Source organism: Ambystoma mexicanum, chromosome 10 (assembly GCF_040938575.1).
Source record: "Ambystoma mexicanum isolate Mex_15411 chromosome 10, UKY_AmexF1_1, whole genome shotgun sequence".
Classification (NCBI taxonomy): Eukaryota; Metazoa; Chordata; class Amphibia; order Caudata; family Ambystomatidae; genus Ambystoma; species Ambystoma mexicanum.
In genome coordinates this window covers 317,225,819-317,249,932 of record NC_090932.1, presented here as the reverse complement: position 1 = coordinate 317,249,932, position 24,114 = coordinate 317,225,819, and the positions used below count along the sequence as shown (strand labels likewise).

Here is a 24,114-nt window from a genome sequence, read left to right as displayed (position 1 = left end):
GAGAGGACCCCCAATTGATACACGTGGTCCGAAAGTACTGGGTACCGATGGGTATGGCCACCCTGGGAGACATATGTCAAGAGGGGGAGGCACTGGAATTCCAGACACTGATAGAAGACACCGGGGTGCATAAGGGGCAGTATATAACCTACTCCAGAATGGTTAAACGAGTGCGAGAAAAGTGGCCGGTGGTAGTGCTATCTGAACAACCGGAAGCCGCCATGGAGACAATATATGACATTTCAGAGGGTGGGCATGAGATATCCCGGATATATGAGCTGTTGGGATCTAAAGTGGGGAGGGAATTGCTTCAATTGAGACTGCTCTGGGAAGAACAGGTGGGGGAGCCCATGTCGGATGGGCTCTGGGATAGGGCCCAAAGATATCATAAAAAGGTGTCCCGGAACACAAGGCTCCAGCAGATCCAATTATATGTCACGCCTAGAGCATATCTCACCCCCAGGAAGATCGCCAGGTTCGGTGGTCAGACGACTCAGAGATGCCCCAGGTGTGGGGAGGAGGAAGCCGGAATGTTACATATGTTCTGGGCCTGTCCGGAGGTGGGAAGATTTTGGTTAGAACTGAAGACACGCTTGGCCGGAAAAGGCATCACGCTGGAAGTGGAATCGGCCTGGGCATGCATGCTGGGGGGTTTCCCTAGGCCACGCAATCTAAGGCACATTAGCAAAATGAAAGACCTGGCATACATCCTTGCCAAACGGAGGATTGCGATGTGCTGCAAGGCTGCGCAGAGGCCAAGGATGGAGTTGTGGTGGGCGGACCTCATGAAATGGGCAGAGGCAGAAACAGCTGCTTGGTTTGATGCGGTCTGTAGGGGAGGGGAGGAAGAGGTAGGACCCCTAATAGAATGGAGGCAGCTGGTGGCAACTATGGTGGGCTCCCCCCTGCCTGATCATAGTGATGATGATACGGATAATTTGATAACGATAGGCCTGCCGGTCGAAGCGCAGGCTGATGACATAGACACATTGGCTCAAGTTAAGGGGGTGGGTGGGAGCGGGATTAAGGAGTGCAATTTGTAAATGTTTTGCTGCCGATTTTGACTTAATTATTGCAATGTTTGGTGTGTTGACAAAAAAAAACACAAAAAACCTACACTTGTCTGGTGTGTCATCTGATAGGAGTGAGTGGAGTGTAAGTTTGCAAGATTTTATTTGAGAGCAGTTAGTAGTGAGGGAGGTGGTGGTGAGGTTAGGGTTTTTGTCACTTCCTGGCATGCAGTAGTGGATTTCTTTGAGGGACTGTAATGGGGTCCAGTGTCCCACGGCAGGGGATCCTTAAGCCAATGGGTATCCAATGAATGGCAATCACTAGACATTGCGTTGATTGACCTATGTTAAATTGGATTCACAGTTGGTTATCAATTTGAATGTTAAAGGGAATATTTCATTGAGGTGCCATATAATTTATCCGGGAAAAATCGCCTGTTCATAGTAAGTTGGGGTGAACATTCTTCACTAAATGGAGATAACGAAGATTGCTCTTGTAATATAGAGTGTTTGTGCGGCGGGAAGACTCCTTGTTTGTTTGTTCAGCATGGTGCCGGGAACGGAGGATTATCTACTGCCTAGCTCCTTATATCTTGCTGTTTTGTCCTAATTGGTTAGTTGAAGAGCCAAGTTCTGAGCTGTTTCCTGAATGGCTGGTGGTTTACTTCCCAGCAAAGATGCTTAGGTAGGATATTGCAGAGTTCTTGGACAAATCTGAGAATGAGGCTCCTACTTGATGGTTTATATTGAAGTTAGGCACTAGGAATAGTGGAGAGTTGCTGGACTCAAATGTTCTGGAAGGGGTGTAGTGCTGAAATGTCCTTCTATGGGATAATGGGCCCCATCCTGGTGGGAGCAATCGGCAATGCACAGGGTTTTCAACTGAATCCTTTTTTTGATGGGTAGCCAATGAAGAGTACGTAATGATGGTAAATTCAAACCTCTTCATCATGAGGAGGAATCGGACAGCTGCATTTTGAACTCTTTAGTTTTCCCATCAGGAAGTCCAGGAGCCCAAGAAAATACTGTTAGCATATTCCAGTCTAGATATTACTATTGATATCAAAACCATGCTTATGTGGGCAAAGGTAAGGTATGATGTGGTGTAATAAAGTGCAGAGTTGAGAAAGTGGACCTTGGCTCAAGTGTGATGGTGTTGTCCAATGTAATTTCGCACAATAAAGAAGTAGACTCAGTCATAATGTGATTGATGTGTCTGATTTTGATAGAGTTTAGACAGTTGTCCTGCATGTTTATCATTTGCTTGCATTTATATAATTTATCAACATGAGCAAAAAAGACACTTAGCAGTGAGGGGAAAAAGCATACATTAATAAACAAGTGCCCACTTTTGTATAATTTATCAACATGAGCAAAAAAGACACTTAGCAGTGAGGGGAAAAAGCATACATTAATAAACAAGTGCCCACTTTTGTTCACCAGTGTAACATCAAACATTCTTAATTGGTTAGTCGTAACAACCAGGTCCCTAACGCTAAGTCACAAGATATATAACAACTTTGCATCACTGTCATTAAATATTCATGATTATTTCCATCAATAAGAGACACAAATGCCCTAGTTACACACAGTTGCAACTAGAGCTAAGCAGTCTTAGGGTGTCCAGTTATGATGTCGACTGCAAAAAGTCGAATGCAAAAATGTCGGATAAAAAAATGTCGAAAAAAAATTCAAATGTGTTTTTTTTATTTGTATGTTTTTTTTTTGGGTCTAGCTAGTAAAAATAAACAGGGGGTTGGGGGGAACCCCCCCATTAAAACAAATGTTGTTAAAAAAACACATTCCCAAAAAATAAATTCGACATTTTTGCAGTCGACATTTTCACTATAAACCCAGTCTTAGCTATAGTAACACAATGATCTTCTTTATCCACTGGTCATGAAGCTAGATAACAAACCCATTCCATGCCAAGTACATGAGAGTGCAAATCCCAAACTATCATCTACATTAAATCAGAAGACAATTTTAGAAAACAGAGACGAAAATAACCTTTTTTTAAATCTCTAGACTGTGGTACGAACATTAATGCAAATAAATTGTTTAAAAAACGATAAAACAAAACCTACCCGATCTTTGTCTACAACCAAAAACAGCTCAACATAGCGAGTTTGTGGCAGGATGGCCCTTTTTCTCTGCAAACAGAAAAAAACATTTAAGTCAGCCAATCTCATACATTCGACAAGTAATTCTCAGAAGAAAATCTGTGAATATCAATGTTCTTAAACTAATACCTGAGAATAATTTGTTAATTGATCAAATTCTGTGCAATATTGAGTTAGAAGATGCATTCAACTGTTTAAGACAATTTCTCTTACAATAATTGAATAACCACACGAAGGCGCTCTGAGGAATTTTGTATACATATGGTGCGATATAAACCACCAAATAAACACAAACAAAAAAAGCCTGTATGCACGCACCTAAGAGAAAGAGATATTTTGGAGGAATTATTGGGACCTTTTTAAATTACATTTTACTGCATGCAATAAAATAAAATGTGTTGAAATAGGAAAATATTTGTATCCAAAAAAAGTCCCATAGATAATCTTCTCACATTACCGCAGTAAATGTAACACGCCACACATTTTTGTATGGATGCTTCAATGAATATCAATTGAAGTTGTACCAGAAACAACCTGCCAACCGGGGAACTCTTCAGCAAAACTAGTCATTTCAGTGACTGGCATCAAACTCTCAAGTAATGCACATGCTAGGTGTCCTGTCAGCAGCACAACTATGGATACATTTCCTTTATCCTGACTTCAGTTGTCTTATGAAAGGAACGCAACTGTCTACATGGAGGAGAAGTGGCAGGATAGCGCTCGAACCATCACATCAGACAGCAAGACACAGGTTATGTCCATGTTGATAGGCTCTGTCTTAAACTGTGGTTTCATCAACAAATTACAAAGTAGTTTGTTACACTTCATGGTAGCATTTATCATGAGGAGAAAATAGATACATGTAGAGGGGTTAGAGGCGTGGGGAGGCGGGAAAGGGTTGGGGGCAGTATATGGACAGAACACCTTTAAAAAAAAAAGGAAAAACCCATAATGAAATGTACCTCAAAGTAGATCTAAGCACTCTTATAGGATTCCACCTGGGATACAGAAGGATGCAAAAACCAGAAGTCAGGTTGTAATACCTTTATTAAGATTTTGCTGACAAGTGGGATTTCTCCAAGCAAACAAGATATCAGGGTGGTCTTTCTCCTTTATAGGCTTCAGTCTCTTCCTCCAGAGGAGCCCCTCCCTCGCCAAATGTCTCTCTGTGGGATGCAGATGACTAGTTTTCCTGGCCTCAGAGGAAATCTTTCAGGTCAAACAATTCAGGAAAAGTTGTCTCATCCATTCCTGGCATCATAGGCTTTAGACTTTTATCCAAACCCTGCTTCTTGTTGTGATGTAAATGCAGGCTACCCTACAACTCGATCTAGTGTAGATTCTACCACACAACGTCCCCCTGCTTCCTCTACCTGCAACTCTATACCATCTTCACGTCCATTACTCTTGCCCTTCCCCACCCTCTCTGACTTTCACACTGCCTCTATTCTTGCTCATGCCCATCCTACAGCTTCCCTCTTGACCTACTTCCTTCACTCCCCATCCCCTCGAGCTATCGCTCTCTCATCCCTTATTTAACTATGCTTATCAATCTCTCAGTATCTACTGCAACTTTTCCTGAACTATTTAAACATGCTGTTTTCAGCCCAATTATTAAAACCTCTCCTTTGATCCCTCAATACCATCTAACTGTCGACCAATGTCTTTGCTACCCTTTCGATCAAAACTCTTAGAAAGAGCGGTCTACTCCCAAATATCCTCATTCCTCAACTTTCATTCTCTACTTCCTTTAACTCAATCCAGATTGCACCCTGGTCACTCCACAGAAACTGCCCTTCTTCATACTACCAACTCCCTTCTTTCATCTCAGCATAATAAATGTTCCTCTATTCTCTTTCTATTTGATATTTCTGCAGCATCTGACACTCCAGCCCACATTTATCTCTGCTCTCAGCTCCCGAGGACTTTCTAACCCTATCGATCACTGTTTCCATTCCTACCTTTCGGGTCGCTCCTATTTTGCCTCCTGGGCTGGGCAAACGTAATCCCCTCGTTCTCTCCTGTATGATGTTGCCCAAGGCTCAGTGCTTGGTCCCTTGCTCTTCTTTATGTACACTATTCCTCTTTTCCTAATCATTGAGTCCTTTAACCTAACCTCTAATTTCTACGCAGATGACATTCACATTTTCTTCTCCTTTTCATCTTTTCATCCTTCTTTGACTCCCTTCACTCTACAGTCTCCAACTGTCTTTTCGCTGTACAATCATGGATGTCCTCTCGATTTTTATGTCTCAACCCCTCTAAAACTGAAGTTCCCTACTTTCCTTCCTCCTCCCCTCCCCATGGTCTCTAACCCCCGCCCCTAAATTCTCCCATTCTCATCTTCCACTCGCACTCTTGGTGTACTCTGACTCCTAACTCTCAATTTCCTCACATTTCGTACTTCCTGCTTTTATCTCTATAATATTCTACATATACATCCTTTCCTATCCTTCCAAGCTACCAAGCTTCTTATAACATCTACTACTTTTTCCTGTATCAACTACTGCTCGGCCCTTCTCGTGGGCCTTCCTTCTCATCTCGCCCCCATGCACTCAGTCTACATCGCTGCTATTCACCTTCTTTTTTCTCTGCCTCCACGCTCCTCTATTACCCCCTCTCTCATGAGCATCTCCTTTTTTCCCTTTGTTCCCAAATTCATTTCCATTTTCTTTCAATTGTTTTTAAGTGCTATCATTGCCTAACCACTGCCTACCGTGCAGCTCTCATCTGACCCTACACTCCTTCTCGACCACTTCGGTCCCAGCATCTCTACCTTTTATCCTCCCCTAAACCAGCCTGTGCTCCCTCTCCGTTCATTTACTCACCTTGCCTCTAAGCAATGTAATTCTGTTCCCCTTGATAGACGCTCTTCTTCTTCTCTCCACATCTTCCATTTACATTTAAAAGCATATTTTCTTCCTTCCCCTTCGTCACTCTAATCATTGTACTTTCAGTTTATGTTTCTCCAATATTTAATTATATTGCACCATTTTATGTAAATTAGTTATACAGCGCTGTGGTGAAAGAGCTTTATAAATCCCAATAAAAAAAAAGAAATCCTAATTTAAAAAAAAAGAAATTCTGGTGAGCTGGGGAGTTATTGAATGCAGCCGACAGGGAGACCTACAGAGGATTCCTTGGCCTCTCTATAAACTTCCATCTGGTCTCTCTTTCCCCACATCTCGAAACTCATTAAAGATGTCCTGCCCCCAGTTCGTACCCCCCCACGTCATCTGGCGCTGGCTAAGGCCAAATAGGGCACCGGAACTTGCTTGCTCTTGCTAGCTAGGTGTTGACGGCTTTCCTTTCCTCTTGATTCCTTTCCTAGCTGTCTCATGTTCCTGTCTCAACTTTCCATTTTCCACCTGATGTTATTCCTCTTTTTTCCATGTATCCTCTTTATTACTACTGCCACTTCCGCCTTGCTGTGTACTTCCTCCAAACTCTTCATTGACTGACCCTCCTCCTGATGTTATCTCTACAGTATGATACCCAGTCTCTGCTGTTGCCACCTCCTCCTGCACCTGGGCTCCTAGCACCTTACCTTGGACTTCCTGCCACTTTCCTTCTCCTGATGTTTCCACCTCCTCTTTTACTCCCTTTAATCCTACCACCTCTTCTCTCTTTATCCCTCTGTTGTTATGAACTCTTGTTACCACCTCCATCTGTCTACTCTCACCCTCTGGCATCAGCACGTCCTCCTTCACCACCTTGACTCCCACCACCTCCGGCGTATTCTCACCCTTTAATATTACCATCTCCTCCTTGACTCTTTTAGCTCTCACCACCTCTCCTTGCTCGCCACTGCTGCCACTCCTCCATTTCCCTATTTTCTGCTTCTTCCAAGGGTCCAAAGTCTCCAGCCTTCACCAAACATGAGCCCTCTGCTCCAACAACCCATACCTAGGAAATAAACTCACTGGCTTTATAGGATGGGAGCCCTTTGCCCTGGGCTGAACTTCTTGTGAGAAGCTGCACCCGAGTCAGTTAGTAAGATGAATAATCATATTGGTGAGTCTAATCTACACAGGTAGTTTACACTGGCTTGCAAGGAGGTTTCTGTCAAACCTATAAACAGGGGATCTTCTTGGATTTTAAACCTATCATTGGTAGGCTACGAAAGCCCTTTGGTCCTGCCTTCTGCATAGAGTGTCTCCTGCTGTGGGTCTGGCATGTTATTAGAAGATCATAATTAAGTAAAAGGCCTTCTTTCCTCAAGTATCACAACCCTGTGCCTATCAGATGCACTGTAGCAGCAGGGAAATATACACAGTGTCATTTCATCTGCCGGTGTTGGAGTTCGTCTGTCTCAGGAACGGTTTGTGAATCCCTGGCCTGGAATCATGGAGAGACGTGTTCCCGGTACTTGCTGGATGTTGAATGCTGCTGACTAACTTTGAAGTGGCTCACGCACAACTCTTTAGCTATTCTATCTGGATTCTGCGGGCTTGTGGAAACTGCTGTGGAGGAGGATTCTGAGACTGAAACTCTCAGACACAAGCTCAGAGTTGATTGCACAAAGGAAGTCTGAGCACTCCGCCGCTGTCTGAGAGCAAACATCTCAACAGCATAAAAGAGATATTGAATCATATTGGGTGTAGCTATTGGGAGAGATTTGGACTCCCTCATTTGGGAAGTGGTGTACTAGGGTTTCTCCACAGGGTCTCCAAGATTTGAGTAGGGGCTAGGCTGTCAGGAAAGGGTCTCATGATCAGGTCCGGTAAGTGAGAACAATCTGGACTCCCAGTACTGGATTTAAAAGTGGCAAGTTGACAGCCCCCTGTCATGTTCCGTGGACCAAGGTGAGATGACTTGGAGATCCTCCTCATACCACCCACTAAACCTGTCCAGAGAACCTTCACAAATGTTGAGGAAAGATTTGATCTTTTTTACCTTTAGCACCAATTTTAATGGGGCTTCCAGCATATCTGCTTTTTTGTGTTCCTAAATTGATTTTTGGGCGTGAGATCTTTTTATCCTGACTCCGTTGGTTAACCCATTTTGTTTTAGGAGAAAGTTTGCATCCATAAGGCTACCATTGCAGGGAGACTATGCCCCACCATTTAAGCCAATAGTGTAGCTAGCTAAGGATAGTAGTGCAGGGCAACCATGTTTCCCCTTTCTTTTGATTGCACTGGGATTTTTCACATACTTAGTAAAGACCAGATAGGCTGGTAGCAGTTATATCTTTATTTTCTGTGTGTGCTCCAGTGCACCTTTTTTAAAACACATGGCATTCTTGTTCACTACAGTGCTCAAAATGCCTAGCCATTATGTTTAATTGTGCTTCACTGCCCTTTTAGTATTGTCCTCCCCAGGTAGAGGTACAGCTCTTCCATATGTGATCATTCCCTTTGCGGGCTTGGGCCAGACACCAGGAAAAAGACTGTGGGTGTGCAACTGGTTTGGGCTGGGTAAAAGGATGCAGACATCTCCAATACTCATTCCACGTCTTCGTTGAGATCATAACAATACCGTAGCTGGCTGTTGGTGATTACACAAGACAGCTGGCCAGAGTTTGACGGCTGCAGGTCCAGTAACAGGGAGGCTACAGGTCCCTAGCCAAAATATCAGACAAGGATTCGGATGAATTCCTGTAGCAGACCACTGGAGGCATGATTATAACACACAAGCGGCCACAGGGGGATACTGGAACACTTCTGCTGGGACAACCAATGCCTAAGCCATCTACCGTAAGGTGACGCTCTGCACTTTCATCGACAGTGGAGACTTTCAGTGATACATCCCTCTCTTGAACTGGTGGGCCTAAACAGCTTGGGAGTCTGCATTGCCAAGGTCGACCCCATGGAACTATAAAGAGCAGTGGGCCTACTGGCATCAACTATTCGCATAGGGGACTTCTGTTGTCTGAATCTCACACAGCCTAGTGCTGCAAACCTTATAATGCACTCACCTTGTGGGCCCTTGAAATCATTTCTCTGCTGATGCTCTCTGCCAAGAAGAGGAGCCTTGCTGGACCTCGAGTCCTGTCTCCTTTGTCTTCTTGCATGCAAACCATGTAGAGGGTAAACACCTAATCTCTGTAGTCCTGTGGCTCCTCCAACACAGTGAGATCGGAAGCAGAGGCTCATTTTCATCTTCAGCATACGACCCTCTCCCATTTGATCACATTTAGAGACTGAAACCATCAGACCTGGCTGTCCTACTTGTCAAAAGAAGATGGGCCAACATCCGCGACTCCTGCATCCCCAACCCTTATACCTATGGTGAGAGCAGGCGTCCCCAACAACCTGCACTTACCTAAGGTCACTCATTTGCCTGATTGGGATACAAGGGGCTGGTGTGCATACCTGGCTGTAAGGCCTGGTCCACATTTACTAATACTGGGCTTAAAGTCCTTTCCTGCAGTTACCCTTGTCTTACTTTTGGTGGTGGATCCTAGGTATAGGAATCCCGGCTGGTGTCCCCTAGACATCCAGGCTAGGCATCCCGTTCCTTTCATTGTCACTAACCAAGGCACTGACTACCGCATTGTGCCCATTGATTTCTATATGAGAAATTTGAGTAACTTTTAAGACACCCCTAAAAGAAGCCAAAACATTGTAACTTGCCTTGAAAACTGGTGAACATGTGTTCCTAAGCTAGGATTAGCCTCCAATTGTAATTGTTTCTCCACTGTATTTTTCTCCATATCATTCTAGATTGTTGCCCATGGAATTAATTGTTTGCCCCAAAACAGACACACTTTCGATCCCCAAACATATTATAAACATACCAAATAGGCCTCTCTAACACATCAATTTAAAATCCCTCCCAGCAGATCAACAACAGATCTCGACACGACTACATTCAACTTATATGCCACGCCGGTAAAATGCACCCTAGTGTCACTGGAACACATGGCTCCCATTTGGCGAAATGCTTTCGAGGCAGACCACTTAGAAAAAGGCCTGGGGTGTTTTGAACTATGTGTGTCAACACAGCAGCAAAACTACCTTTCATTTTTCCTCTCCCACCACTAGCCTATACCACCCCATCCTTTCAGATCAGCCAGAGGGCCTAGAAAGTATGAAAATGTCAGTGGACCACAGTATCAATCCCAGTAACATAACAACGTAACATAACATTAATGGCACTTTACACCAAGCTATTGATCTCCTTATAAGCCTTACTGCTCACCCTTGTTATGTTATGGCTTCTCAGAAACCTAGACCAGCAGTGGTTCTAAAAAACCTCCTAACACTTAAGAGCAGTGCTGAACTGCTGGGAAGAAAAAGACAGCAAATAGAGACGGTAAGGTAGCTCAGTGGGGTGTGCGCTTACTGCTGCAATCTGTGTGTGATCTGCAGGCCGCAGGTTCAAATCCTGGGAAGGCCAACTACGCCTTTCATCCTTTTGAGGCCGATTAAATGAGTACCAACTTCGGTTGGGTGATATTTAAGTATATATGTCGGGCCGGGAGGATAGCTCAGGGGAAACATGTTTGTCTTGGAAGCAAGACAACGCATAGCATCATAGGTTTGAATCCCGGTCTCGTGCTTATAAACTGGTCTCCGGTATTAAGTGCGTTATGAAAGAACAATTATATATATATGGCATACATTACTCACAATAATCGTATTTCTGATGCTTTTATCTGCTTAGATTCACATGCTATGCATAGGCTGACATCTAGTGGTAGTCGCAGAGTATTACATGATTTGTTTTCGAAACTCGAAAAGGGATGTCGACTGTTACTAGTACTATCCCTAGTGTGAAGTCTGCTGTACCCATGGTCCTTCACGTGTTGAGGTCCCTCAGATTGTTTTGTTTCTGACATGAGGTTGCATGACGTGAAGCGTGAGTACAGAGGTAATAAAGCAGAAAATAGAGATAGAGCAAGAAACATCTATGCACCTTTGACTCCAGGAGGGGAAGAAGGGTATGCGCATGTTCATCTAAGCAAATACAAGCATCAGAAATACGATTACAGAGAGGGCGCTAGAGGGCCAACCAAGATGGCCGCTTTGGTCTGAGCTCCCACACAGCCCCATATCAATCCTGCATGATCCTACCGTGCCCGGTGAATAGCGTCCTAATCTGCCTGTCTTCTGGCTGCCCACGCGTTCTGCCACCATCCTGTGAAATCTGGGGGAGAATCAGCCCCCCTGCACCTCCAAATGACCCTGCTGGCCCCGAGGCCGGGAAAACCAGGAGAGCCCCGTGAGCCGCCCGGCCACACGAGGCAGCCCCCACTTCGAGCGAAGCCCTGATGGCCTGAAACAAGCGCCCGGCCCGGGTCGCAGAGGCTGCGGCTAAGCGGAGCGCTGAAGAAACATTGCAGCAGCCGGTGGCCGTGTAAGAGACCCCCCCGCTTCAGGCGGAACCGCAACGCTGCTCCGGAGGGGGTGCCTTTGTGGATTACAATGAAAAGGTCTTGTACGGACAATGCCTGCAGCTCACTGACTCGTCTTATTGAGGTGATGGCTACTAGAAAGGCAGTCTTGTAGGTTAAGCGTTTTAGGCTGGCCTTGTGGATAGGCTCAACAGGCGGACTCATGAGCTTTGAGAGTGCAACACTAAGGTCCAAACCCGGTGGAGGGTTAGAAATGGGTGGGTATAGTCTGTTTACTGCCTTCATGAAAGCCTTGATAACAGGAACTTTCCACTAAGACACCTTGTTTTGTGAAGTGGTGTACGCAGACAGGGTCCCTAGGTGTAGGTTGATGGAGTTGAATACTAAACCAGAGTCTAGTAGATAAAGCATGTAGCGTAGCGTAGAATGTTGGATGTGAACATTCAACATTCATTTGAGTTTAAGGATTGTGATCTGCACCAGACGACAAACCTTTTCCACTTGTTAAAGTAACAGTGTCTGGTGTTGGGTTTCCGTGCTTACTTAAGGATATCCATAACCTTTGAGGAAGCCTTAAGTGCCCACACTCTATGACTTCAGGAGCCAAACTGCCAAGTTCATAGATTGAGGATGTGGATGGAGTGTTGTCCCCTCATGCTGGGACAGCATGTTGGAGGGGCACGGAAGTTTGATCGGTTTGCACATTGCCAGTTTGAGTATGTTTGGAAACCATGGTTGTCTTGACCACATTGGAGCCATCAGGATTAGAGTGACTCGTTCCTGGTGCATCTTGTGCACTATCCATCCTGCTGAGGAGTGGTGTCGGTGGAAAAGCGTAAGCAAATTTCCCTGACCAGCTCTTTCACAGGATTTTCCCTGTGGATCTTGGTTGGGGAAACCAGGATGCAAAGTCTGGGCATTGTGCGTTTAGGCTTGTGGCGAACGGATGACCCCACAAGGAGAAAGTTTTGTCTAAAATATTTTTGTTGATTTGCTGCTCATGCTCCTCGGGTAGGGGATTTCTGCTTAGAGTGTCTGCTAGAGCATTGAGTTCACCTGGAACGTGTAGAGAGACTAGGAACATGTTCACTTGAGTGCCCACTTCCAAATGTTTGGGGATAGCTTGGACATACTTGGAGAGTGTGTGCCTCTCTGCTTGTTTATGTAAAACAGGGCAGTGATGCTGTCTGTGAGGACTCGCACTGTTTGACCTGCCAGATGCTGCTGAAAAGCCTGAAAAGCCTGCAGAGATTTGAGCACCGCCAGGAGTTCTAGAAGGTTTCTGTGGTTTTTGCCTGTGGTGTGTATCCACTGGCTGTGAGCTCTGTGGTGGAGGTAATGGGCTCCCCATCCGGAGAGTGAGGAGTTTGTAGTTAGTATCGCTTGAGCTGGTGGATTGCGAAAAAGTTTTCCTTTTAGCAAGTTGTCCTTGGACCACCAGCGAAGAGCCTGTACTAGGGTTAGCGAAACAACCACTAGATCGTCCCACTGATCCCTCGCCTCATCCCATTGTTTTGCTAACCATTCTTGCATTGGGCCCATGCGCAGCCGCGCGTGTGGTAGTAGGTAAATGCATGAGGCCTTCATCCCAAGCAGGTGCATTGCCATTTGGTGACTGGCTAGATAGTGAGGTACTTGCAACAGCATGTTTTGTACCCTCTCTTTTGTGGGGAAGACTAGCTCCGCTTTTGTTTTTATGATTGCTCCCAGGAATTGTTTTATTTGACTGGGTATGAGACGTTGATAGAGAATCCCAAATGGAACAGAAGGTTGATTGTTCTTTGGGTGTTGTATTTGCACATTTGAGGAGATTTCCCTGTTATCAGCCAGTTGTCTATATAAGGGTATACTGGGATGGACTCTCTGCATAGGTGCGCCGCTACCACTGCTAGTACCTTTGTGAATACCCTTGGAGCTCAGGCTATGCAAAAGGGGAGCACCTTGAATTGGTTGTGTTCTCCGACTATTTGGAAGAGCCGATATTTTCTCTGCATTGGGAACATTGAAATATGAAAGTATGCATCTTTTTATATTTTTTTTTGTTTACTTGTCTATAATCAAAACAAAATTTGATTTTTTTTTTTAACCCATTTTTATTTTTCAATAGAGGCATAATCAATTACAGCATATAATCATTATACTTTGTTAGAACAGTGCATAAAACCAAATTTTCATTCAGGGTTAATGTCACCCGTTGTTGTGTGATTGCCTCCAATTTTTAACTATGTTATTATTCCTCCAACCTCCCCACTGCCCTTTTTTTTAAAAAAAAGATGTAAACAGTTTTATTTCCTTGCAGAGGTGAAGAGATTTTACTTTCAACAAATGTACAAGAGTATAACTTTTTGACAATATGAGCCCGTGTCATAACTTCGTAGTCTGCTGCTATACAACAGAAATTTCCAGTTTTATCAAATCATTCTTAACTTTCTTCCCATTTCTCATAACACTCAGAGTAAAAAGTAGTGCAGGGAAAGCATGAAAACGAAAAAACATAATAGAGCGCCCAGGTATAAAAAAAAAAAAGCCGCACAAAGAGGTAAATCTTTGTTAAGTAATACTGGGTGAACTGTCAATCTCCATCGTTAGTTTAAGTGCAGCCTCCAACATCTTTACTGCCGCTGTAGACCATTTAGTCTTTTCACCTGCGACCAGGCGGCACCACCATGTGTCCTCCTCTCGAAGTGCCACATCATACATTACGGGTAACAGAAAAGCTACTCGCAGATGTGCTGTTTTGGCGCAGTTCAGGAGTAGGTGTCTTACGGTTTCCACCGCGTATGTCTCTGGGCATAGTCTACATGCTTTTGATAGTGATTTTGTCCGGATGGCTCTAATTTCTTGCGTTGGCATTTGGTTGAATCTCATTTTCATAAATATTTTCTGTAGTCATTTATCAGGTATTTTTATGCAGTAATTCAGAGGGAAACTCAGCTTATTTGTCGTTGGTGGTAGGTGGGCCAGTAACTTGTTTGCCATAGTTGACTCACATGTTTGGATCCAGTCCTCTTGGGCTATTTTTATCTTTATCCTGTTTGGATTTTGCATTAGATCGTCGGTCGTGCAGGCTAGGTCTGCCAACTTTTTTTGTAGTTTTTGCTCCCATTTGTTCAAGGCGTTGCAGCGTCCTTGGATAAGTTCCATCTGAATCAATTTATATATCGGAAGAGTATCTGGTGAAATAATTTTTCGCAAAAGTCTCATCTGACTTTGTTCGACTGAAGCTTTCAACGATAGTAGGCCCAATTCACGTCTGATTACTGAAATTGATGTTGATTTGGGAAGGCCCAGTACTGCTTTCCACAGAAAACCTTCCAATTTAGGCCATATCGTATCTTGGATGTTCAGGGCAGCGTCCATAGCGTAGATTACCGAAGGAACCACCTTTTGCTTGTAAAATTGTATTGCCGGTAGCAGGGAGAATTTTCCGTATTTCCGGTCTACTAGTCTGGTTTGGGTTGTTAGTGTTTTGATTTTTGCCCACAGGGCCAAGTGAATAGCTTTTTCCGAGCGTGTAGCATCAAACATTATTCCCAAATATTTTATGCTAGTAACAGTTTCGAACTTCGTGTTGTTAAAAAACCAGCGTCCGTTGTTGTTTGTAGTTGAGCGATTTTTCCCCATGATCAGAATTTTGGATTTAGCAATGATTATTTCCAGATCATTTTCGTCTATATACTTGGCCAGATTACTAAATTGGCGCTGAAGCCCTATTTGGGTCTGATCCATAAGGATCAGGTCGTCCGCGTAGAGTAATCTGGATATTGAAGTGTTGCCCACTTTTGGTGGGAATGCTCTTACCACCGGTTGGGTGTATTGAAAGTCACCCAGAAATGCAATAAAGAGGGCCAGGGCGAGCGGACATCCCTGCTTCACACCGTTTTCTGATGGAAATTGGTCTGACATCATTCCTTGTCTATTTATATGAACTCTCAGCTTCGTGTCCGTATGGAGTGCAATCATTGGTTCTAGGATTTCCCCCAGGCAATTCCAGTTTGATATTTTGGACCATCTTTTATATCCAATGTTGCCATGTAAACACCATGTTTTAAGAGAGGAATGACCTCCTGTAGCATTGTAATGCAAACTTTCTGTGGCTTGACATAGGTGTTCGCTGGGCGCAGGTCTTGAATTGGGCACATTGTTAAGTCTTTCTTTGGCACAAGGAAGTACGTTGAATAAGGAACAAGTTACTTACCTGTAACTGTTGTTCTCCAGCATGGGTCTGGCATGGACTCACATGCTCATGAATATTCCCCGTCGTCAGGCTGGGAATCCTCGGTAAAGAAAAAATCAGTATCAGTTTCGTTTCTGATCTGTCTTTCGTAGTAGTAACCAATCACTGATCTCTGCGTCATACTGACCACAGCCAATGACTGCCCTCTACCTAAGCCCCGCCTCTGGCAGCCATCTTCAGATTTGGTAGCACGTGAAGTGGCAGTATGACCAAGTGAAGAGCCGCAGAGGGGTAGGCGGGAGGGTTCGCATGTGAATCCATGCCAGACCCATGCTGGAGAACAACAGTTACAGGTAAGTAACTTGTTCCTTCTCCAGCATGGGGTCTGGCATGGATTCACATGCTCATGAATAAAGAATACATAGCAGTACACACATGCACAACCACGGGAGGTGGCAAAGGCTCAACATTAAGCATTACATCAAACTCAAAATTAAGCAATTCTTACCTCCTCACCAGGCTCACCTTAGGCGAACAGGTTGCGCAGCACTGCTTGGCCGACCCTGGACTCCTCCCTGGAATCCCGATCGACGCAGTAGAATTTCGTGAAGGTGTGCGTCGACCTCCACGTAGCAGCCCTGCAGATGTCCAGCAAGGGCACACCAGATAGGAAAGCCGTGGTAGCTGCGATCGCTCTGGTGGAATGGGCTCTCGGACGGCCAGGCAGCGGTCGGTTTGCCAACCGATGACAGTACATGATACAGCCGGAGAGCCATCTGGAAATGGAAGCCTTCGAGAGAGCCTTCCCCTGATTGACAGGTCCAAAGTTCACAAAGAGTTGTGACGTCTTCCGAAAACACTTTGTGCGGTCCACGTAGAACGTCAGCGCTCTAGCCACATCCAGCGAGTGCAAAGTCCTTTCAGCCGGCGACGAAGGCGACGGGAAGAAAACAGGCAACACCAAGGGTTCGTTGAGGTGGAAGTCCGACAGCACCTTGGGCATGAAGGAGGGGTGCGTCCTGAGCACTACCCTCGTGTCGTGAAAAGTCAAGTACGGGGCCTTGCAGGAAAGGGCCTGGATCTCTCCCACCCGTCGTGCGGAGGTGATGGCCACAAGAAACGCTGTTTTCCACGACAAGAACTTCAACGGAGCCGAGTGCAGAGGCTCGAACGGAGGTCCCATGAGCTTGGTCAGCACCACGTTGAGCTCCCACGCCGGGGCCAGAGCCTTCACCGGCGGGAACGATCTGAACAGTCCCTTCATGAACTCTTTCATCAGACGATGAGACCACAAAGACGTCCGCCCCGTGGTTCTGGTGTATCGGGAGATCGCAGCAAGATGAATCTTGATGGACACGTGCGCCAGTCCAGCCTTGGCCAGCGTCAGTAGGTACGGCAGTGCCTGGGGAGCCGTAATCCGTAGAGGGTTAATCTTCTGTGCGTGGCACCAGACAGAGAACCTCTTCCATTTGTGTCCGTAGCATTTAAGAGTTGAGGACGCCCTGGCCTTTGCAAGAACCTCTCTGCAGTCGGCCGGTATTTCGTATTCTCCAAACTCTAACGCTGCAGGGGCCAGGCCTGCAAATTCAGCAACCTTGGGTCGTGATGGAGGATGGCGCCTCCTTCCTTGGAGAGAAGATCCGCGTCCACTGGCAGCTTGATTGACGGGGACGCTGACAAGTCCAGAAGGTCCGGGAACCATATCTGCCTCGGCCACGCAGGCGCGACGAGGATCATCCTGCACCGTGACCTCTTGAGCTGGTTGATGAGCCAGGTCAGCAATGGCAATGGAGGGAACGCGTATAGAAACAGGCCCTCCCAGGGGAACGAGAAAGCATCGCCCATGCTCCTCGGCTGGGGAAACCTGCTGGCGAACCTCCGGCACTTGGAGTTCGTCGCCGTCGCGAACAGATCGATCTGGGGTGTGCCCCACCGTCGGAAGAGGCGGTCCACTAGATCCTGCCGTAGCTCCCACTCGTGGCACGAGCGCAGCTCTCTGCTGAGCGAGTCGGCGATGGTGTTTTTTTATCCCTGCCAGATGAAACGGCACCAGAAACATCCCTTGGGCGACGGCCCAATGCCACAGATCCTGCGCCTCCTTGGACAGGGCTGGGGATCTGGTACCGCCCTGCTTCCTGATGTAGAACATGGTAGTGGTGTTGTCGGTGAAGATCCTCACCACCTTGCCCTTGAGGGACGGAAGAAAGGACCTGAGGGCCCAAAACACTGCACGGAGCTCCAGGACGGTGATATGGAGGGACTTCTCCGTCGGAAGCCAAAGGCCTCTTGCGTGCAGATTTTCGGTGTGCGCTCCCCACCCCTCCAGGGAGTCATCTGTGGTCACTGTCTCCTGGTGGCTGGGGGTCTGGAAGTCCATGCCCGCCGTCAGATGCGCGCGGGTGCCCCACCACCGGATCGCTCGTCGGAAACTCTCGTCGAGTGTGATCCTCTCCTCGAAGCTGCCCGTCGTCTGGATCCAGCGCGCGTCCAGGAACTCGTGATGGACCTCACCCTGGCCGCGTCCGCGACCAGCATCCGCTGCACCTTGCCCATGATGGCCCTCGTCCTTTCCTCCGACGGAGAGGCCAGAAGCGACACTGTGTCGAGCTTAGCTCCCAGGAACAGTGCGTCTTGAGCGGGCACCAGGTGGGACTTGGCGTAGTTTATGGAGAATGCCAGGTCCGTGAGCAGTTGGACGGTCCTTGCCGTGTGCTCCACGGCGAGCTCCTTCGTCTTTGCTCGGATGAGCCAGTCGTCCAGGTAGGGGTAGACGTGGATCCCCTCTCGGCGCAGCTGCGCCGCCAACGGTGCGAGGCACTTGGTGAACACCCTGGGTGCCGACCTCAATCCGAAGGGGAGGGCTCTGAACTGGTAGTGACGCCCTTGGACCACGAACCTGAGAAACTTGTGGTGTCCCTTTAGGATGGGAATATGGAGGTAGGCATCCTCCAAATCCAACGAAGACAGGAAATCGCCCTCCTCCAGTTGACCCAGGACGTGTTGGAGGGTGACCATCCGGAACTTCTGTGCCTTGATGAATTTGTTCAGTCGTCGTAGGTCCAGGATGGGACGCCATCCTCCAGTCTTCTTCTCCACGAGGAAGTATCCGGAGCACCGAAGCCTCTTTGGGACGAGCTCGATGGCGCCCTTCCTGAGCATCGCCCTTACCTCCAAGAGAAGTTGAGGGACGTGATGTTCCTTCCTGGCCACAGGGGGGACGCGTGGGCACCTCTTTAGAAACTCGAGCGCGTGACCCTGAGCCAGGGCGTCCAGCACCCAACGGTCGGTGGAGATGGACTCCCAAACGCTGACGAAGCTCGCCAGCCGGCCTCCCACCGGGGTGCTTCGGTGGGGGCCCGATCCCACGGCTGGTTCAGTCCTGCTTCGACGAGGCTTTGCCGCCTTGTCCTTGGCGATGACGGCGGGGTCCGCCTGACTTGCCTCGTCCCCTGTAAGCTTCCTGTGACGACGAACGGGCCGCTTGACGGTAGGTGGAAAATCCGCCGCTGGAACCTTTGGAGGCACCCTGTTTGCCTCCGCCGCTCCGAAAGGGCAGCCGCCATTGCTGGAGAACCCCAAGAGCCCGGGCTGTCTCCGTGTCCGCCTTGATGGCTTGAAGGGAATCGTCCACTGTTTTCCCAAACAGGTTGTTTCCGTCGAACGGCATGTCCAAGACCCTGGTCTGCACGTCCTGACGGAAGTTAGTAGCCTTGAGCCATCCACGCCGCCTAAGGCACACGCCGTTGCCCAACTGGCGAAATCCAGTGTCAGCGATGTCCGTCGCAATCGTAATGGCGTGGTCCGACGCCACCTCTCCTTCCTGCAAGATCTCCAGGGCTTCCGCCCTCTTGTCGTCTGGTAGGAAGTCCAGCAGGAGGGCCAGTTTGTACCACAACTCCCTGTTGTAGCGGGCTACGATAGCCAAGGCGCTGGCCGCCTTAATCGTCGTCGCTGCCGACGAGATGACTCTGCGTCCCATCGTGTCTAATTTCTTTCCCTCGCCGTCCGGCGGGGAGGTTGACGTAGAGGCCACGCCCCCCCGCTTTCTTCCTGGCCGCCACGGAGACGACCGAGTCCAGGGTCGGCTGTGCCCAAAGGCACAAGGGGGCCGCATCCGGGACCCGGTACTTCTTCTCGTACCGATCCCTTCTAGCCGGCGTCGTGGATAGGTTCTTGAGGAGGGCGAGGCCCTCATCCCAAATATCATCTAGTAGAGGTACAGCGAGGACCGTCTTCCTCTTGGTCTCGTGCCGTTGATAAAGGAAACCTTCCTTCTTCTTCTCTTCCGGGCAGAGCTGGAAAAGCTCGGATGCCCTGGCGATCATGGAGTGAAACGATCCAATCTCGTCGGGCGGGGAAGCCCGGGTGGGAGATGACGACGGGAGATCCTCGTCGTAAACCTCGTCGTCCGTACCCGTCGCGGCCGTGTCAGTCCCCGTATCATCCCCACGTGTCGTGGACAGGGAGGAGGGCTGAACAGGGCGCGATGGCTGAAAAGGAGGTGGAGGATGAATCCTTCTTCTCTTAGGGGGAGGGCTCCCAGAAGGGCCTGGCTCCGGGTCCCCCGTCGGGAGCGGTTCCTCCGTAGGTGGTAACGGCAGTCTCGTCCTTATCTCCGAGCATAAGGACTGTATAGCCAACAAAATGGCCGCCGAGTTGTCTTGCGGCACTGGTTGAGGGACATCCGACGGGCGATCAGGAGCCCCGTCGGCATCCTCGACGCCCTCGTCGTCTTCCACGTCGGGGTCCCTCCCGACAGGATGGCCTTCTTCCACGCCAGAGCCTTGGCCTAAGACTTCGATCAGCTCCTCCTCAGAGGTTGAGGCCGAGTCCACGACGACCTCCTGCCCCCCCTTTTTCTTCTCTGTCGGAGGTTTCACGGAGGTCCTGTCATTGGGCACGAAAGAGGACTCCCTCCGCGGTGGCAGGGAGATTCTGGGCCCCGGGGTCGCCACCACTGGTGTAGCCTCCACAGGCTGAACCAGGGCCGCCGCGACTGCCTCGATAGAGGCCTTGGCCGGATGGATCAAGGCTTTCACCACCTTAGGTACGCTCACCGCCTTTTCCTTGGGGGGAAGGCCACCACCTCGCTCCCCCTCCGATGGGGCCTTAGGGCACGACAGGGGTCTCGCCAGGAGTTTTGCCGGGTGCTCGCCAGAGCGTTGGCTCGTGGTTGATGGCGCCGGGGAGGATGCGCCCTGCCTGGCGCCCGTAGAGCCCGACTGTTCGGCGCTCCCGGTGCCAGCAGACTCGCGGTGCTTGGCCTTCTGTTGGACCCCAGTCGCCGGGGCTCCCTCAAAGGTCTTAGAAGACCGCTCGGACTTCTTCTTCTTCTTCTCGCCTGACGGGCTCTTTCCTTCCAGCCAGTTGGCGAGACGCTGATGGCGGTCCTTCATGGTCCGCTCTGACATATTGCCGCAAAACGCACAGTCCTTCTCCACGTGCGTCTTGTCCTCATGTAGGCAGTAAAGGCAAAGGGAGTGTTCGTCCTCCTTAAAGGCATTCTGAAGCTGGCATCCAGGGCAGACCCTGAACAGCTTTCCGGGCGTCGAGCTTCCCTTCTCCTGGGCCATGTCCGAGATGGGCCTGAGAAACTTCTGGAGTCCTCCAAAAGCGTGGCTCGACGAAATCTTCACCCTTGAGGGGCGTAGACGAATCCGACACGGGTCCCCGTTGATCGGATGAAGAAACGGTGGAGCTTGAGGCTCTTTTGACCGAAAAAGAGAAATTTTTCTGAGAAAAAATGTGAAAAAATAGCACTAACGCTCGAGAGCAATAGCACGAGGATCCCAACACTTGAACGTGCGGTAAAAATCTGAAGATGGCTGCCAGAGGCGGGGCTTAGGTAGAGGGCAGTCATTGGCTGTGGTCAGTATGACGCAGAGATCAGTGATTGGTTACTACTACGAAAGACAGATCAGAAACGAAACTGATACTGATTTTTTCTTTACCAAGGATTCCCAGCCTGACGACGGGGAATATTCATGAGCATGTGAATCCATGCCAGACCCCATGCTGGAGAAATACCCTTGTTTATCTGGTTTGCTGGAACGATCTCTATGGCGTCCTTTTTCAGCAGGGTTTTGACCTCTTTCAGTAACATGCGCCTTTGCTCTGGTGTAATTTTTGAATGTCTTGGTGGGTGGTTGGATGGTTTCTGTAGAAGCTCTATACAATATCCACCCGCGACAGTGGATAGACCCACTTGTCCGAAGTGATCCCTTCCCATGCGTGGGTGAATTGTGAGATGTGACCTCCTACTGGAGTAGCATGGAAGGGGACCTGGAGCGGGGCATCATTGCTTGGGTGCAGTGGAGTCTCTGGTGGAGCAGGCTCTACCTCTGGTCCTGGACCTTTTGTAGCCTCTTTGAAAATTGGAGGACTGTCCCTGTTAGGTGCCCCACAATGTTGATTGGCTACCCGTACCATAATTAAAGGAACATTGTGGGCCCTTCCCACGGAAGAATCTTCTTGTGTTAAATGACCCCCTTTCGACAAAAGGTTTGTTGGATAGTTGTCCAAGAGATTTCAGGATGTCATATTCCTCTTTGGCACTCTTGAGAGCATCCTCAACTGCCTTTCCGAACAGGGCACTAAACTCAATGGCCATGTTAAGTAATGTGGCCTGCGTTTCTAGCTTAAAACTAGACTGCTTCAGCCAGGCATGGTGCTTAATTAACGTGCCTTCGGCTATGATGCAGCCTGTATTGTCAGCGGCATCCAAGTTGTTCTTTAAAATGCAGTTAGCATCTTGTTTACCCTCTGACACTGTTTTTAGTAGTTGTGACTTTAGAGGCTCTGTTCCAGCTCATCCCACTTATGGCAACCATAGCTAGCCAGAAGGGGGGTATTGTTGGCTATTCTGGTTTGGTAAGCAGCTGAGAATGCCATTTTTCTGCCAAAAGTATATATACATCTTTTTGCTCTCGTTATCAGGTAGGGCCTCGGCAGAGGCCAGAGGTGTGCCTGCTCTCTTCCTTGTTGTGGTGACAACCAATGAATCAGGTTTTAGTTGACCCCTGATGTACAGTGGGTCATAGCCGCCAGCCTAAATACCTTCTCGATGCAGGGGTTGACCAGTCTTGTAAGGTTTGGTGTTAGGAGTGAAGGCTGAATTCTCTTTTGGACTGATTGCGGGAGGGGATAAACTGTGTAGCGGATTTCTGCCTCCGGGTGTCTATCTTGAAATGTTGGGCGGCCCTGAGGAGCAGCGTGTTGTCCTGGAGTTTATTGTCAATCGGTGAGTCAGCCACTGGCTGATCCTGATTGGACTGGATGGCGTAGATGTCTTTGTCGTTGTAATATTGGTCCTGACTATACTGATCCCCCTGGGACTAGGATCCTGGGAGCCTGAATACCTCAATATAGAGATCATGTAAGGGGTCATGGGACTGTGGAGTAGCATGAGTTTGGATGGAGGTCCTGGTCTGGGAGGTGTCTAAATGTGACACCTTGGCAGGTAGTTCATCCCTTGTTAAGCCCTGTTTTTTTTTATTCTTCAGGTTGGCGGTCCATGAAGTGCACAATACAGGATATCCTCCTCATGACACTATCAAAACTTTCTGTGGTCCATTTAGTTGACTTAGGAAATGCTGAGGGGGGGTAGGAGTGTCCTGCAAGGGTGTAGGCGCCTTGTGATGCAGGGCCCCTGAAAGGATGTCTTTGGAGGGAGTATAGCCGCTATCTAAAGAGTTAGAAAGCTGGGATGTTAAGGGCATCGAAGATGTGGGTGTTTTTGACGTTTTCGACTTCAAAAGTGTGACCAGGACATGCTTTTTAACAAGTTCCCTCATTTTGGACTTGTTAGAGTGGGGCATCGAAGCGCCTTTTGACGGATGCCCTTCCGTGTGCAAAAGGAGGGCCTTTTTAGGCACAGTGTCTGAAATGGGCCTGTTCAGTTCCTGTTTCAGAATCCTGTTGTGTGGCAAACTCGAACGCGATGGCCCAGAGGACAGGGGTGACTTGGAAGACCTCTCCGTACACACTCCATGGCTATGAACGGTCGACGTCGTGGTCAACGTTTGGCCGTGTGGTGTGTGCTTAGTGTGGCGTGATGTATGGGTGCCTTTGCCGCTGGGTGATTTCTCTGTCACAGGAACGCTGGCTTGCTTGCTGGAGTCAGGGGCTCGCACATGGGATTCTTTCGGACCCCGATCGCCCTCAGCGTCACTTAGGACGTTGATGCTGCCTTCACTGGATTCCCCCGCCATGTCTATGGAGTACTTGGCCTGCATGGCGAGGGCGGCCCACCATTTGGTTCGATGCTCCTTCAAGGTTTTAGGACAGAAAAGCCTGTAGGACTTGCAGTTTTTTTCGGGGTGATCCCTTGGCAGAAACCGTTTGCACACTTTGTGCGTGTCTTTCCAGGGGTATGACAATGCATTACTTACCGTAAAAGCACTTCTGATGGTTGTATCTGCTTAGATTCACATGCTGTGCATAGGTCCGACATCCAGTGGTCCCTCTGTTTGTATTTTTCTGCCCTGAGGGAGCCTTCTAGACGTG

The 24,114-nt window shown here is 48.3% G+C and overlaps 1 protein-coding gene across 2 annotated transcripts in view; it reads right to left on the bottom strand.

Annotated features, from left to right (window-relative positions):
* The window catches only part of ADAM9 (ADAM metallopeptidase domain 9), a 1,404,333-nt gene that overhangs the window by 956,182 nt on the left and 424,037 nt on the right, over positions 1 to 24,114 (bottom strand). For both annotated transcript variants that reach the window (XM_069617919.1, XM_069617920.1), the window contains exon 7: positions 3,098 to 3,163. In XM_069617919.1, the coding sequence (XP_069474020.1) occupies positions 3,098 to 3,163 (66 nt within the window). The remainder of the gene's footprint in view (positions 1 to 3,097; positions 3,164 to 24,114) is intronic.